At 34.5% G+C, this 15,695-nt stretch overlaps 1 protein-coding gene across 1 annotated transcript; it reads right to left on the reverse strand.

Moving 5' to 3' along the window:
• Window positions 1-1,927: 1,927 nt before the first annotated feature.
• On the reverse strand, window positions 1,928-3,882 carry LOC110619707 (probably inactive leucine-rich repeat receptor-like protein kinase At5g48380). The gene is made up of 2 exons (XM_021763253.2): window positions 3,526-3,882; window positions 1,928-2,907 (listed from the first exon to the last, which is right to left on the reverse strand). Exons 1-2 carry the CDS (start codon window positions 3,835-3,837, stop codon window positions 1,960-1,962), a joined length of 1,260 nt encoding a protein of 419 aa, XP_021618945.1. The 5' UTR covers window positions 3,838-3,882; the 3' UTR covers window positions 1,928-1,959.
• Window positions 3,883-15,695: the final 11,813 nt, after the last annotated feature.

Raw genomic sequence — 15,695 nt, forward strand, 5'->3', positions numbered from 1 at the left:
ATCAAACAATTAATTTTAATTTTAAAAAATATATAATTATTTATTATTATTAAATTTAATTATTGTATAAGTAAATAGTAGTTCAATATATTAAAATAAAAATAAAAAAATCGAATAGACTTCCTCAAAATTTGAGATTATATGTATATATTGTCCTTTTAATATTCATACACAATGAATTGACGGTTTATGATTATTTTTTTTGTATTTTTTATTTATTGAATAATTAGATTTTTTAGTTATAAATAATTTTTTAATATATTTTACTCTCAAAATAAATTATTTATATTATACAAATAAAATTATAAATTTTTTTGAAATATATTGTTTAAAATTATAAGTAAATTTAATCGAATTGAAAAATTAAGGTGGACTGAAATTTTAATTTTAAATTATATAATTATTGGAATTAAAAAAATTTCAAAATTTTTTAATAATTATCTATTTTAGATTATATTAATTTAGAATAAAGTTTTGCATTCTAATATTTCCTTCTTCCAATGACCAAGATCATAAGAGAATATGTTCATTACTGTAATACGAAATATAGGTCAAACGAATATAAAATGATATTAAAACTCCGTTTGCAGAAAATAATTATATTTAAAAAAAATATTTATTTTTGATGTAAAATATTTTTTAATAAAATAATTTATTTTTTATTATTTAATTTTAATTTAAAAAATAAAATATATTAATAAATTTATATATAGAAATTTTAAAGTATGAAAAATGATTTATAGAGAAAGTGAAAGAAAAAAAGTATCAGGTAAGAAAATAAAATAAGAGAGTATATATTTAGTTATTTCTCTTTTTCAGAAAGGCATGTATTTTCCCTGTAAAATTTACGGATAGATTTTAAAGTTCTTTGGTAGACGCAAAAGCAAAATTTTAAAATAGACGTGGTATTTTTTCATGTGAAATTTACCAAGATATTTTAAAATTATTAACAAATTTCGGAATTTGTTAGTAATTTAACAATGAATTTAGAAATTTATTAGTAATTTCAGCACTTAATTTTATATTTTAAAAATTATTAACGGATGTTATAATCCATTGATGAAAAAAATTATATTAAATTTATTAACGAATTTTAAAATTCATCAAAAATTTAGTAGATTTTTTAAGTCAAGCCAAATTATTTTAGGTTAAGCGATATGAGATGCTAAATGTTTTATTTATTTATTTTTTTCTTTTTATGAAGTTTTTATTCTATTCAGTCTTTTTTTTGTCCCATTAGCAATTTAAAGTCTAGATTTATCCTTGGAAAAGACATTATTACGAGTAGCAGCAATGATTAGGGCAAGCACTATTTAGTTTAAATCAAAAAAATTAATCGAATTGAATTAATTTTAAAATTTGATTTAGTTTTTTATTTAATTCGATTCGGTTTGATTTTTAATTTTAGAAATTTCAGTTATTTCGGTTTGGTTCGGTTTTGATCAGAAAAAAATCAAAAAAATCGAACCGAATCGATTAGTGATAGTAATATGTTATTTTTAATAATATAGAGAAATTAAATTATATTAAAACTAATATATTTTAATTAAATTTTAAAAAACTAAAAATAAAGTGTAAAAAATAAAAAATTATTAAAAATCGAAACTGATCAAATCAAACTGAATCGAACCGAATCAGACCGGTTCTGTTCGATTCACTTTCTGACCAAAATCGTTTCGGTTCGATTCTCATAAATACTAAAATTTCAGTTTTTGATTTATTCGGTTCGGTTCAATTTTAAACCGAATGCTCACCTCTAGCCGTAATTATTTATTGTAGTACATATACACACCTCTCATATCACGAGCATTTCATATCACATCTTAAGGTGATAATTAAAAAACGTATACATCTGTACATGAAATTATGTATATACATCTACATATGAAGTTATGAGTCTTAAAAAATTAATCTTCAACTGCTGACTACAAAATCAAACCGTCATTGCCTATCAAACTTCTAGCGTATCTCCACTTCTGTTATCTCAAAATCAATGTCATCAATAAAATCGGTAGTAGAAATATCAATTTGAATAGATGCCTTAGAATCTTCCATGCAATTATTTATTTTCTTAACGGCCAATAATCTTTTGTAAATTTGAAGCATTGTAGGCCTTTGATCCGGAACTTGATCAATACAACTACAAGCAATACCAAGAATACTAAATATTTTGGCATTATCTCCTCTTCCACTAATTAGAGACTTATCAACAGCATTATAAAGAGTGGAAATGCTGGTGGAAGAATGCAAGATTCTTTCTTTGAAGGTCTCCTTTGGCATGTAAAAATCTTGACCTAGAATTATCTCCAAGAGAAGAACACCAAATTTATAGATATCACTTTGAATCAAATGCTTTTCTGTCGACCTAATATCATCAATGTTGGAAAAGGATATAGATCCTTCTAAATTTGATATCTTGGGTTCCAAGTTTTTATCAAGCAAGATGCAACTAGAACACAAGTTACTATGAACTATAATGAAATTGTTATGATGGAGCCATGCTAAGCCTCTCGCTATCCCAATTGCTATGTTAATCCTTGAATGGAAATCTAAGGTCTTAGACTCATGATTCATAGGGTGTAACCAATTGTAAAGGTTCCCATTTGGCATATATTTGTATACAATTAGTTTTTCATGTGATTCTATACAGAATCCCAAGACAGGAACTATGTTCATGTGCTTAAACTTACCTAGAATCATTAGCTCAGAGAAGAATTGATCTACTAGATGTTGAGAATTATGTATCCTCTTAACTGCAGTTAAGCAATTGTATGGAAGTTTTGCTTTGTATAACTTCCCCTTCTTTCCCATGCCGATGAAATTGTGTTTGTCGAAAGAACCCGTTGCTTTTTTTAGAGATGTGAAACTCATTCTCGTAATCAACTTCTCTAGATCTGATATCAGTGACTGTGGAAGAAATCACCAATGACAATTAACACCAATAACAATTAGTAAGGCTTACTCAAACAGTTATAGAAAAGACAATTACAGATATTAAAATTCTAAAATTTCATTTTTTTTTTCAAGATGGTTATGTGGTTTATTCATAATCTTTAGAGTTGTGAAAAGTTGAGTATGGGATTGAAGTCTCGCGATCCTAATAAGGTAATGGTTAATAAATGAGTATTAGAAAATAATTATATAATTATAAAAAAAATAGTATTGGTATAGAAAAAATATTTAGTTAATTTATTAGTTTAAAAAAATACATGTTTTTTAGTTTTTAAAAGATCTATCAATTAATTCTTATATTGATTTTAATATTAAATATCATAAAAAAATTTAAAATATATTCAATATAAATGAAGTAATTAATAAATATTTTTATAAAATTAATAAATTAAAAAATGAGTTTTTTTATACTATAAGTATTTAATAATATAAAACACGTAATAGTTATATCAACACAAGTGTTAATTAATAAAATTTTTTTAAAAAAATTAATATATTTTTCAAAATCGAAGTTTCTAAAAGCACATCCATGCAAAAATAAAAAGACATAAACAACATAAGCGAGAGAGAAACCTGTTTGTTAACTTCTTGATAGCATATTCTTCGAGGCTTTGCCATTAACAAAGTCTTGGATAAAGGAGTCTTTTTCTCGTTTATTTTCTTGAAATCAGACCAAGGAAAGCAATACGATATAAAAATGGTTACTACTGAAACTAAAGAAAATATATAACCAATTATAAACCCACTATTGAATGAATAATCGAATCTCATCCCGTGCTCCTCCTCAAGCTTCCGCCGGGGATCATTACCGGACATAGCAGCTCCTACACTGATAATATAAAGAAGAAGAAGAAAAACAAGTATTGGTTTGGGAGCCATTTGCATGTATGATGAGATAACATAAATAAGAATAGTTTAATAATGGGGTAATGGGACAATTTTTATGTGTGAATTGTGAATTGAATTACCTTCAACATCACTACAAGTATATATAAATGTCCAAAGTCTTTAAAGAGCAAGTCAATTTCCCATGGAAAATCGGTCTCTTAGCTATTAGGTGGTTGTTTCTCTGCACCTTCTGCTTCAATTGCCAATGCCCATCCCATTGCATGCGGCTTAATTATCACCAGGTTGTAATTTTATTTAAATATATTTATCAGCATCTGATTAATGTCGGTATAATTTAATTCTGGCATTGCAAGTTATTTTAGGTTAAAATGGTAATTTTCTTTAAAAAAAATTCTTATTTATTTAATTTTCAAGTCCACGCAGAAGAATTAACTTCAGATTAGCCATATAAATTATATTTATTAATTTTTTATTTTGAATATAATTTTTATAGAAAAAAAATGCAATTTCATTAAAACCAAACTCAGAGAACATCAGCAATAACAAAAGCAGAAACAGAGATAGGAAACTCTTCAATCCAAATCTGAAGATCATCTCCTTCGTGACTAAGTTTTGCCCAGGAATTGCCTGTGCTCTTTATGAAGGACCAAGAGTAGCTGACTAGTTGTCCAGCAAATACAAAACAATCTCGTAGCAGCATCCCTAAATCAGAGTGATTCCAGTCTCCACTCTGTAACAGATCAATAATATCAGACTTTAAAAATTATCTCAGAGAAGCTTAATTAGATGAAGTGCAAGTTGCAGTCTCGGGAGCCCATTAACCACATAGCTTCCTAGCAGCGTATGCCATTATCTGACCTACGCCTTTCCGAAGAATAACACCCAAAAGACTTCCGGAGAGAGCGGTGAACCAGCATTAGTGTTTATCTTTTTTAAGCCTGGAGGGCAGGGGCCATATATCAAACATGTGGCAGGCACGATGGGGGAAGTCCACATTTTCATAGTTACGGACCTGTTCATAGTCGGCCAAACACCAGCTTTACAAACCACCTTCTGAGCTCCACTAGCCTCCTTCAAAATCAACAAAATTCTGCCCATTCAAAATAATAATAACACAGTGGAAGTAAATGTTAAATTTGGACTAGTTCTTACTCATTCTAAAATTTTATTTAAGAGAATTAGAAATACTTTAGGCAGATATTTCAAATCAATGTACTATCATGACCTTCTACACTAAAATATAACATATTTATAAAATACCCGATATCAGTATGAAATTTAATTTATCCTAAAAATTACCCCATATTAATATGAAATTTAATTTATTTTAAAAATTAATTTAAAGAGATAAATTCTTAAACTCTTCTTATAAGCGATATTTTATCATATTTCAAACGGATAATAATAATAATAATAATAATAATACCACTACCAAACGAAAATATAATTATGAAATTTTATAATAAATAGTCAATAATTTTATTATTAATATTTTAAATTATTGATAAATAATTAATAATTTATTTTAACGATTATTTTTTTATAATTTAAATATTTTTATTTCTTTAATAAAATATTTTAATAAAAATTAAAAATAATCTCATATCTTAAATTTTAAAATATTGACCATAATATTGATTGTGATCAAAATTCTCATAAAATAATATAGTTGCTATCTTCTTATTAAATAAATAGAATTATTTGTGAACTAAATATTAGACTCCATAAAAGATTCACTTACATTAGCTCATTTGTTAAAAAAATTAAATTTAACTTATTAATATTTAATTTATATTCGAAATGAGTAAAATTTGAATTTAAAAAAAATTTGAACGTCTTACATAATAATTAATAAAAAAATTTCTAATTATATATTTTTTAAATGATAATAAACTTTTTTTATTATTAAAAATAGTTACATATTTTAGCTATTATATCTAATATAACATATTAATAAAAAATGTATCACTCATTTAAATTATAAAAATTATCAAAAATTAAATATATAGTAATTAATTTTTTCTAGAATTTCTTTTTCTATAGACAATAACAAAAATATAATTAATAAAAATTAATAAATTTATATAAAGTAAATAAATAACTAATTAATAAAAAATAACTTAAATAAATTTTGAAAGAGTGATGAAATTGGTGGATTATGTTTGCTAAGGTTTTATTCTTCTCACCAATGAGATTTATTATATTTATTATCAAGAGTTGAAGAACCCTACAAATAAAGTATGCAGGCACAAATTTCACAAAAATATAATTTAATATATTTTTAAGTAACATAAATCTTTTACCTGATTCACGAAAATCTAATTCAATATTTATTTTTTTATTTTGAAATAAAAAATTTTGCACATCCATATTTAATTTTTGAAAAATTACAAATAAAAATATTATTTTAATTTATTTTCTTTTTAACGTAAATATTTATATTAAATTATCTTAGGTATAATAGTAATTTGCTTGACGAAACGTTTTCTTGGGCTAAAAAACGTTCTCATCTGTCATTGAAGTCTATAAGGTGCTAAAAAGTCAATCAATTTGCATGTTTTTGGATTGAATTAGTGATGTGACCATAAATAAAAAAGAAAAAGAAATTGGTGAAAAGATTCTAGCAGCCAAAGTCAAAGAATCTTATCAAAATTGAAAATTTCCAAAAGCCCATATGCCAAGAAAATCCAATCTTCTGGATTCTGAGAAAAGTTAATGTGAAACTTGCAAACATTTTCTTTGAAACAGAAGGGCTGTACGAGAAAACAAAACTTGTCGGTTCTTGTTCTTTTCTCTTCCTTTCAATTCAGCATCCAGGAAGTTTCTTTTGCTTTGTCATTGGGTAAACCAAACTATTGTCTTTTGTTTTTCTGCATATTTATATTAACCGTGCTCCAAATGCACCAGCTAAAAATTTTCATTTCCATCTCTTAGATCCCTCACCTCTGTTAACTGCCTAACATGTTTTGTAATTAAAACTTGCTAGTAAAAAATTTTTCAGTCCCTTCTTATAATTGTTAGGCTTTGAATGATACTGCTAGGAACATTAGCATGCATTGAATGATAAATTTGGTTGAACCTTTGATAAAGAACTATTTAGATTCCGTCAGGAGTTGTAACCAATATCGCTTGATTTTAATCAGGCTCTATTCGAATGTAGTTATTATATCTTCTGAAATAAGTTGGATGTATGTCCGTCTCAGAAAAGGTTTACTGAACCCTAGATTTTTAGAGGGAATAAATGAATCTATAGAGAAAACTAAGAACTGTCCATATTATTTAAATGGTGATCAGATTCGTTGTCCTTGCAATCGATTTAAGTGTCAGAACTATAACTTTCAAGATGAAAATACAGTCAAATATCATTTAATGAATCGTAGTTTTATGCAAAATTATCTTGTTTGGTACTTGCACGGTGAAACTGAAGTACATGACAGTTCTGATGATGCACTATTAGACATGTCTCATGGTTCTGATAGTGTTAATCATCCAAATTTTAATTGGTTGGAGGAAATGGTCATAGATGCAACAAGCTGTCATGTGCTAAATAATGAGACATGTGAGATCCCAAATTCAATTGCACACAAACTATATGATATGTTAAATGCAGCTAAGCAAGAATTATGATCTGGATGTGAAAATCACTCTCTAATATCAGCAGTTTCACGTTTACTAAATCTGAAGGCAGAACATCATTTCTCAGATCGGTGTTTTGATCAGATTTGTGAACTTATCAAGGAGATGTTACCGAGTAACAATGTCATGATGGACAGCTTTTACTCAACAAAGAAACTAGTTCAAGGACTGTGGCTTCCTGTAGATAAGATACACTGATGTATTAATGGATGTATAATTTATTAGGGGATTGATTCAGCACTAACAAGATGCAAATTTTGTGACTATGCAAGATTCAAACGACTAAAGGACACCGTGGGAAAAGTTAAGACTCTTATACCATATAAAAAGATATATTACTTCCCCGTTACACCACGTTTGCAAAGACTTTATGCATCGTCTGTTACAGCAAAGTATATAACTTGGCACAATGACCATGCAAATGAGGATGGGGTGATGCGTCATTGTTCAAATGCTCCTGCTTTGAAGCATTTCAACCAAACTCATCCAACCTTTGCAATAGAGGCACGAAATGTCAGACTCAGCCTTTGCACTGATGGCTTTCAACCATTCGGTCAATCTGGACAATAGTATTCTTCATGGCTAGTAATATTAACTCCATACAACTTGCTACCAGGAATGTGTATGAAAGATGAGTACATGTTCCTGACAATTATCATACCTGGTCCCAAGAATCCAAAGGAAAAGCTTGATGTCTACATGCAACCATTAGTTAATGAATTGAAAGATCTTTGGGAAGTTGGTGTGAATACTTACGATGCTTTCTAGCAGAACAATTTTAGTATGCGTGCTGCTTTAATTTGGACTATTATGACTTTCCCGCTTTTTCAATGCTCTCAGAGTGGAGCATAGAGGTATGCACTACATGTCCATACTGCTTGGAAAATACAGATGCATTTACATTAAAAAGGGGAGGTAAACAAACATGGTTTGACAGTCATCATCGGAAGTTCTTGCCACACGACCATCCTTTTCGTCGAAACAAGACATATTTTATTAGAAACCAAACTGTCTGCAAGTCGCCGCCGCCAATTAGAACTGGAAAATACTTGTTAAAAGAACTTGAAGAAATTGGGTTGATGCGGATAATAGACAATGACAGTCATGAAATAAATAGTCGGCTTTCAAAGACAACTGGTTGGCGTAAGCGAGGCATATTATGGGATTTGCCATATTGGTCATCAAACATGATTTGCCACAATCTTGATGTCATGCACATTGAAAAGAATGTATTTGAGGATATTTTTAATACAGTGATGAATGTGGAGGGAAAGACAAAAGACAATATAAAATCACAAAAAGATTTAAATGAAATAAGTAGAAGACTAGAATTGAAGAAAGAACAATGTGAAAAATAAAGAAAGAGTTGAAGGTTCAATATGCAATGCTTACTTGGTGGAAGAAGCAGCAGCATTTTCTGCTCATTATTTTGAAGCACATGGCATGACAAGCCATCGAAAGGTTCCGCGCAACTTGCTTGAAGTTGTCTCCGATGACAATGTACCGGGTAAATTAAGCATATTCAAATGCACAGGTAGAACTCTCGGAGAAGGAAAATCAAGATATATGACTGAAGATGAAATCCGAGCTGCTCAAATATATATTCTCTTAAACTGTCCAGAAGTGAAAACATATATTGAGTACGTATTGTTAGTTTTAGTAATAGTATAATTTCTCTTAAACTGTACATTATGGTAAAACACTAATTGTGAATTTATATGTATAGCATATATGTAGAGCGAGTAAAGTTGGCACAACTAAATATCACAGATGCAGTTGTTGATGAAAAACTGGAGAGAGAGTTTGCCGAATGGTTTTACAAGTATGCCCATAATTTGCATAACAATGTAGATAATCAGTTTATACAAGATCTGTCAAAGGGACCACTGAGAAGTGTCACCACTTTTGATAGGTATATGGTCAATGGGTGTAAATTCAACACAATCAAAGGAAGTTCGAATAGGAAAACAATGAATTTTGGTGTATGTATAAAAGGAAGCAATTACAGTTCAGAAGAAAGTGACTACCATGGACAGTTAGTAGAGGTGTTGAGATTAGAGTATCCAGGGTTACCAATTAAGCGGACTGTACTGTTCAACTGTGATTGGTTTGATCCAACACCAAATACTGGAACCAAGGTACATAGACAATATAGCATAGTTGATGTTAACAATAAGCGAAGATTCACTAAGTACGAGCCATTTGTGTTAGCCTCTCAAGCAACACAGGTCATTTATGCTTCATATCCGAGCAAGCGTCGTGATAAAAATGATTGGTGGGCTGTGATGAAAGTTAAAGGTAGACCCGTTTGTAGAAGTAGCTGATATGTCTTCAAAGACAGATGAACCTTGTCAAGAAGATGAGATTGATTATGCAGAAGTAAATCTGGATGATGTAACTGAACAACACTGTCTGAATGATTCAAGTGGAGGAATGACTGAGATTCATGATGATGTTTCGACAGATGAAGATGAGTTTCTTAGTGAACCTAATTCAAATGCAGATATAGATGGTGATAATGACTTCGATTCGTATGCATCAAAATGAATTAATTCATATTCTCAATAAATTTAGAGTTGTATATTTTCATTCTTTCTCTATAAGTAACTTAGTACATTTACATGTTTTTTATTTAATGTTGATGAACTTTATACTATTTTTTAGTATTGACTATTTTTTTTTCACAGATGAGGGAACGTGGAAGGCTTAAGAAGCCTGGAGGACCGATTCGACTTCCTAATCATACAAGTCAAGAGGAGCCGACTGCAGTTGATGTAGCAGTGCATGAGCCGCAGTTACCACGAACATCGATGGGACTTGGTGATACGAAGCTTTAGATATGGGTACCACTTGCATCCGGAGTACAACCATCTCATGGTGATCGATCATGTCCACTAGTTCCTCCATGTACCGCTGCATTGCCTCCTCGTCCCCTTCCAGCTCCTCACCGCCACACTATAGCTCCTCACCATCCCACTGCAGCTCCACGACCTTCGGTATCACATTCACAGTTATTTCATCCTGCATCCTCTTCTGCTACTGCATCAGCTAGTGCAGCAGGATTTGCATCAGCATCTGCTCCAAGTACTTCTCCATCATCTGCGGGTTCGACCACTGCTGTAGGCGGCACACAGTCATTTCGACAGACCATTTCACTCATTAGTAACAAGTAATAATTAATTATTTTTTAATTACTATTAATTTCATTGTTTCCCTAAACTCACTCACCGTTGTTCATGTAGTTTACATCCGTCGGAGTTGTGCAGTCGCAGGATCACTCTTATAATAAAAGAAAGATTGGTCACGGAAGGGCACGGTTGGAAGACAGTATCAAATGACATTAAGGAGTTTTATTGGCAAGAATTTAAGGTGAACCATAAATTTTAAAGTATATTGAAATATAATATGAAATGTATAATTACTAACTACTCATATATTTTAATCTTTTTGCATAAATACTTTCTATGGGACCAAGCAATTGACAGCTTGGTCAAAATTGCATGGCAGAAAAAGGCTGCTGAGAAATACAGGGGCCTTATGTATGAAATTAGAAAAGGGAAAACAAAGAATCTAGCTACACCCTATTCGGTTTTGAGGAAGTGGCAGGAAACTTGGAACACTTCTGAATATAAAAAGAAGTGTGACAAGTTTTCTGCCAATAGGCGCAATGAGGCTGGAGGGGCAGTGTAACGACCCGAAAACCGGACCGCTACCGGCGCTAGGATCCAGATCGGCTTAAGGCCGCCGGGACCCGTAGCAAGCCTGACATGTAACCTGTAATCCTGTTTAATCCCATACATGATCAACAATCATACATAAAAATTAAAACTTTTCTTTCATTCATTCTCTCATACCCCAACTCAACCTGTGCATGCACTGATCATAAACATAACTATAAACATTGATCCCTCTGTGGGACCTCATCAATGCCCCCAATGGGTGGCATAACATGTGTTGAGTTGGTTAAACATAATGATCAATAAACATTAAGATCATGTATCAACAAGGGATTACAATAAACTATGGTCAAGCACACTTCTAAACCTCAATATCATTATACATAACATAACTATTCAACTTTACAATTTATCATGTCCACTTTCTATCTATTACAAACACATGACTTTACTCTTCTTGACTTCTCTGTCTAGTCCGTACCTGCAATCCTGGGGGATTAGGGAAAAGGGGTGAGCTACTAGAGCCCAGTGAGCAGAATAATAGAAAACAACATTTAAAATCTCATGCCATCATGTAATGCAACACATCACAACAAATCACATCTCGGATGGTATTGTCACCAATAGTCCTCTACATTCCAAAGTGCCGGGACGTAGAATGGGTACAACCGGTCTTTCTCTTAACATAACATATCATAACATTCCAATGTACCAGGGACGTAGAATGGGTATAACCTGGACTTTCTCTTACATAGTGCCAGGGACGTAGAATGGGTACAACCTGGACTTCCATACCATATCATGCCGTAACATTATCATACCATATGAGGACTAAAGGATCATCCAATAACCAATCCACATCAACATCATAAATGCAATGCAACATATTCGTGATTTCTAATGCAAACAACCTAATTCATCACATGGCATTCATGATGCATGAACATGCTCAACTGTATAATTCGTTTGCTTTAAAACATAAAGGTTTATTCTACTCACCTCTTGGCTAGCTCTGACAAAGACTGAAGCAGCTGACTCACTGCTGGGGTCCTCAGTTCCTCGGGTCCGAACCTACACAGGTGGACTCAAATGAGGGACCAAACAACTAGAACATAACTCTAAAAACATCCCCCAAAAACCCCCTAAAACACCTCAAAACAATCATGAAAAAACATGCAAGGGAAGGCTGAACAGGACAGGTTTGGCGGCACCTTCGGCGGCCGAAAGTCCCTCCAGAGCCGAAACCCAGGCAGGTTCGGCGGCACCTTCGGCGGCCGAAAGTCCCAGACAGAGACGAAAGTCTCTTTTCGGGGGCAGGCTTCGGCAGCCGAAAGGCTTGCCTCCCCAGCCATGTTCGGCGGCTGAAAGTCCTTCGGCTGCCGAACCTGGTTTCTGCCAAAGGGCAAAAACTTGGCTCCTCTTGCCTCCAATGCCTCCCAAACCTTATAAACATGCATAATCCTATTCTACAACACACATACTCAAGCATACAAGTTTCTAGGGGCTTCAAACCAACTAAAACCCCATCTACAACACATCAAACAACACAAATCCAACATACACTTCCTATAATCCAACAAAGACCCAAAAACTCATAAAACCCTACACATGCATTTCTACTTCAAGAATCAACTTAAAACTTGTTAAAAACATATAGTGAGCTCAAGATCGGCCCTTACCTCTTGAAGATCGAGAGGAAAACGACCCTAGCTCGAAGATGGGAGAGATTTGAGTTCTTGAACCTCAAAGCTCCAAAACTTGCTTTAAACTCGAAAATCTTCAAAACAAGGTGAAAACTCATAAGATAAACATGAAAACTCAAAGGGAGAAGCTCAAAACAGAGGAGGGGCGGTGGAGAACTCACTTTGGCCGAAAACGGGAAGAAAAGCTTGCCTGTTTCGGCCATGGGGTCCTTTTATAGGGCTGTCCTTACCACCTTTCGGCGGCCTAACGTGCCCCCACAGCGCATGCAAGTTCGGCGGCCGAACATGAGGTTCGGCGGCCGAACCTTGGCTGATTTAAACAAGGCTTTCGGAGGCCTAAAGCGCTCCCAAAACCTCCTCACGTTCGGCGGCCGAACATGACCTTCGGCGGCCGAACCTGGCAAAGTCTCCAAAGCCCACTCCACTAAAAAATTGGATTTATTTTCATTAAAAACCATAAAATACATCAAAACATTTTAAGAAAACATGGTTTTACCCTTCTAGGGGTCTCCGACATCCGGGATTCCACCGGACGGTAGGAATTCCGATACTAGAGTCTAGCCGGGTATTAAATTCTCCCTCCCTTAAGAACATTCGTCCCCGAATGTTCCTCAACTAGCATATAGCATGGCATACACATATCATACATACAAAGCACATAAAACTCACAAGGAACAAACCTCAGAAAAGATAAGGGTATTGTTGGAGCATAGACTCCCGTGTCTCCCAAGTGCATTCTTTCATATTGTGGTGGTTCCACAGGACTTTCACCATCGGGATTTCCTTATTTCTCAGCTTCCTGATCTGGGTGTCTAGGATCCGTGCTGGCTGCTCAACATAGGTGAGATCTTCTTGGATCTCCACATCAGGCTCACTAAGAACCTTGCCCGTATCTGACACGAACTTTCTCAACATGGAAACATGGAAAACCGGATGGATTCTTTCCATTGAAGCAGGCAAATCTAGCTTGTACGACACATTCCCAATCTTCTGCAAGATTTCAAAGGGTCCGATGTATCATGGGGCTAGTTTACCTTTCTTCCCAAAGCGAACCACTCCTTTCATTGGAGACACTTTGAGCAATACCAGATCCCCCTCCTGAAACTCTACTTGTCGCCTGCGGATGTCTGCATAACTCTTCTGTCTGCTTGCAGCAGTCTTGATTCTTTCTCTGATTATGGGTACCACCCTGCTGGTGATCTCTACTAGCTCAGGCCCTGCCAAGGCCTTCTCTCCAACTTCCTCCCAGCAAACAGGTGATCTGCACTTCCTTCCATATAAATCTTCATATGGAGCCATCCCGATGCTAGCATGATGGCTGTTATTGTAGGCAAACTCCACCAAGGGTAGATGCTGCCTCCAAGAACCGCCAAAGTCCAGCACACACATTCTGAGCATATCCTCGATAGTCTGGATGGTCCTTTCTGATTGTCCATCAGTCTGGAGGTGGAAGGCAGTACTGAAATCCAATCTAGTACCCATGGCATTCTGCAGACTCCGCCAAAACCTGGAGGTGAATTGGGGCCCTCTATCAGACACTATTAAAACAGGAACCCCATGCAGCCTGACAATCTCATCAACATACACCTGCGCCAACTTGTCCACAGAATAGCCACTCCTGACAGGGATGAAGTGAGCAGATTTGGTGAGTCTGTCCACAATCACCCATATGGAGTCCAATCTGTTGGACGCCGCCGGTAACCCCACTACGAAGTCCATAGCTATATTCTCCCATTTCCACTCTGGAATAGGTAGCGGGTTAAGCATTCCAGCCGGCTTCTGATGTTCCAGCTTCACCCTCTGACACACTTCACAGGCTGACACAAACTGTGCCACTTCTTTCTTCATCGCTAGCCACCAATAAACTTTCTTCAGGTCTTGATACATCTTGGTGGCTCCGGGGTGAACGCTGTATCTTGCATTATGAGCCTCCCTCATAATGTCTCCTTTTAGCCCTATGTCATATGGTACACACAATCGACTCCCATAGCGGAGGATCCCCTTACTGTCAAATCTGAACTCACTGTCCCTGCCTGACTGAATAGTCCTGGCAATCTTCACTAACTCTGGTTCCTCATGCTGTTTCTGAGCCACTTGCTCCAGAAATACAGGTGTCACTCTCATCTGGGCCACTAAAGCACCTGTACCAGACAACTCCAATTGTAGACCTTCATCAATGAGCTTGTAAAACTCCTTCACCACTGGTCTCCTCTCTGTCGTAATGTGGGATAGACTGCCTAGTGACTTCCGGCTTAGGGCGTCTGTCACGACATTCGCCTTACCCGGATGATACTGGATCTTGCAATCATAGTCACTCAGCAGCTCTACCCATCTCCTCTGTCTCAAGTTCAAATCTCTTTGACTCAGGATGTACTGCAGGCTCTTATGATCTGTAAAGATCTCACATTTTACCCCATAGAGGTAGTGCCTCCACATCTTGAGTGCAAAGATTACTGCTGCCATCTCTAGGTCATGCGTGGGGTAATTTAACTCGTGCTTCTTCAGCTGTCTAGAAGCATAAGCAATCACCCTCTCGTTCTACATTAGTACACAACCCAGTCCCACACGGGACGCATCACAAAAGACTATAAAGTCTTCATCACTAGATGGCAGAGCTAACACTAGTGCTGAAGTTAACCTCTTCTTGAGCTCCTCAAAGCTCTCTTCACACTGGTCGGTCCACACAAACCTCTGGCTCTTCCTGGTCAATCTGGTCAGAGGAGCTGCAATTTTTGAGAAGTCCTGAACGAACCTCCTGTAATAACCTGCCAAACCCAAGAAACTCCTGATCTCTGTCACTGAAGTGGGTCTAGGCCAGTTAGCCACAACTTCCACCTTCTTGGGGTCCACCTCGATTCCATTTTTTGACACCACATGC

This window comes from Manihot esculenta, chromosome 7, assembly GCF_001659605.2.
Source record: "Manihot esculenta cultivar AM560-2 chromosome 7, M.esculenta_v8, whole genome shotgun sequence".
NCBI lineage: Eukaryota > Viridiplantae > Streptophyta > Magnoliopsida > Malpighiales > Euphorbiaceae > Manihot > Manihot esculenta.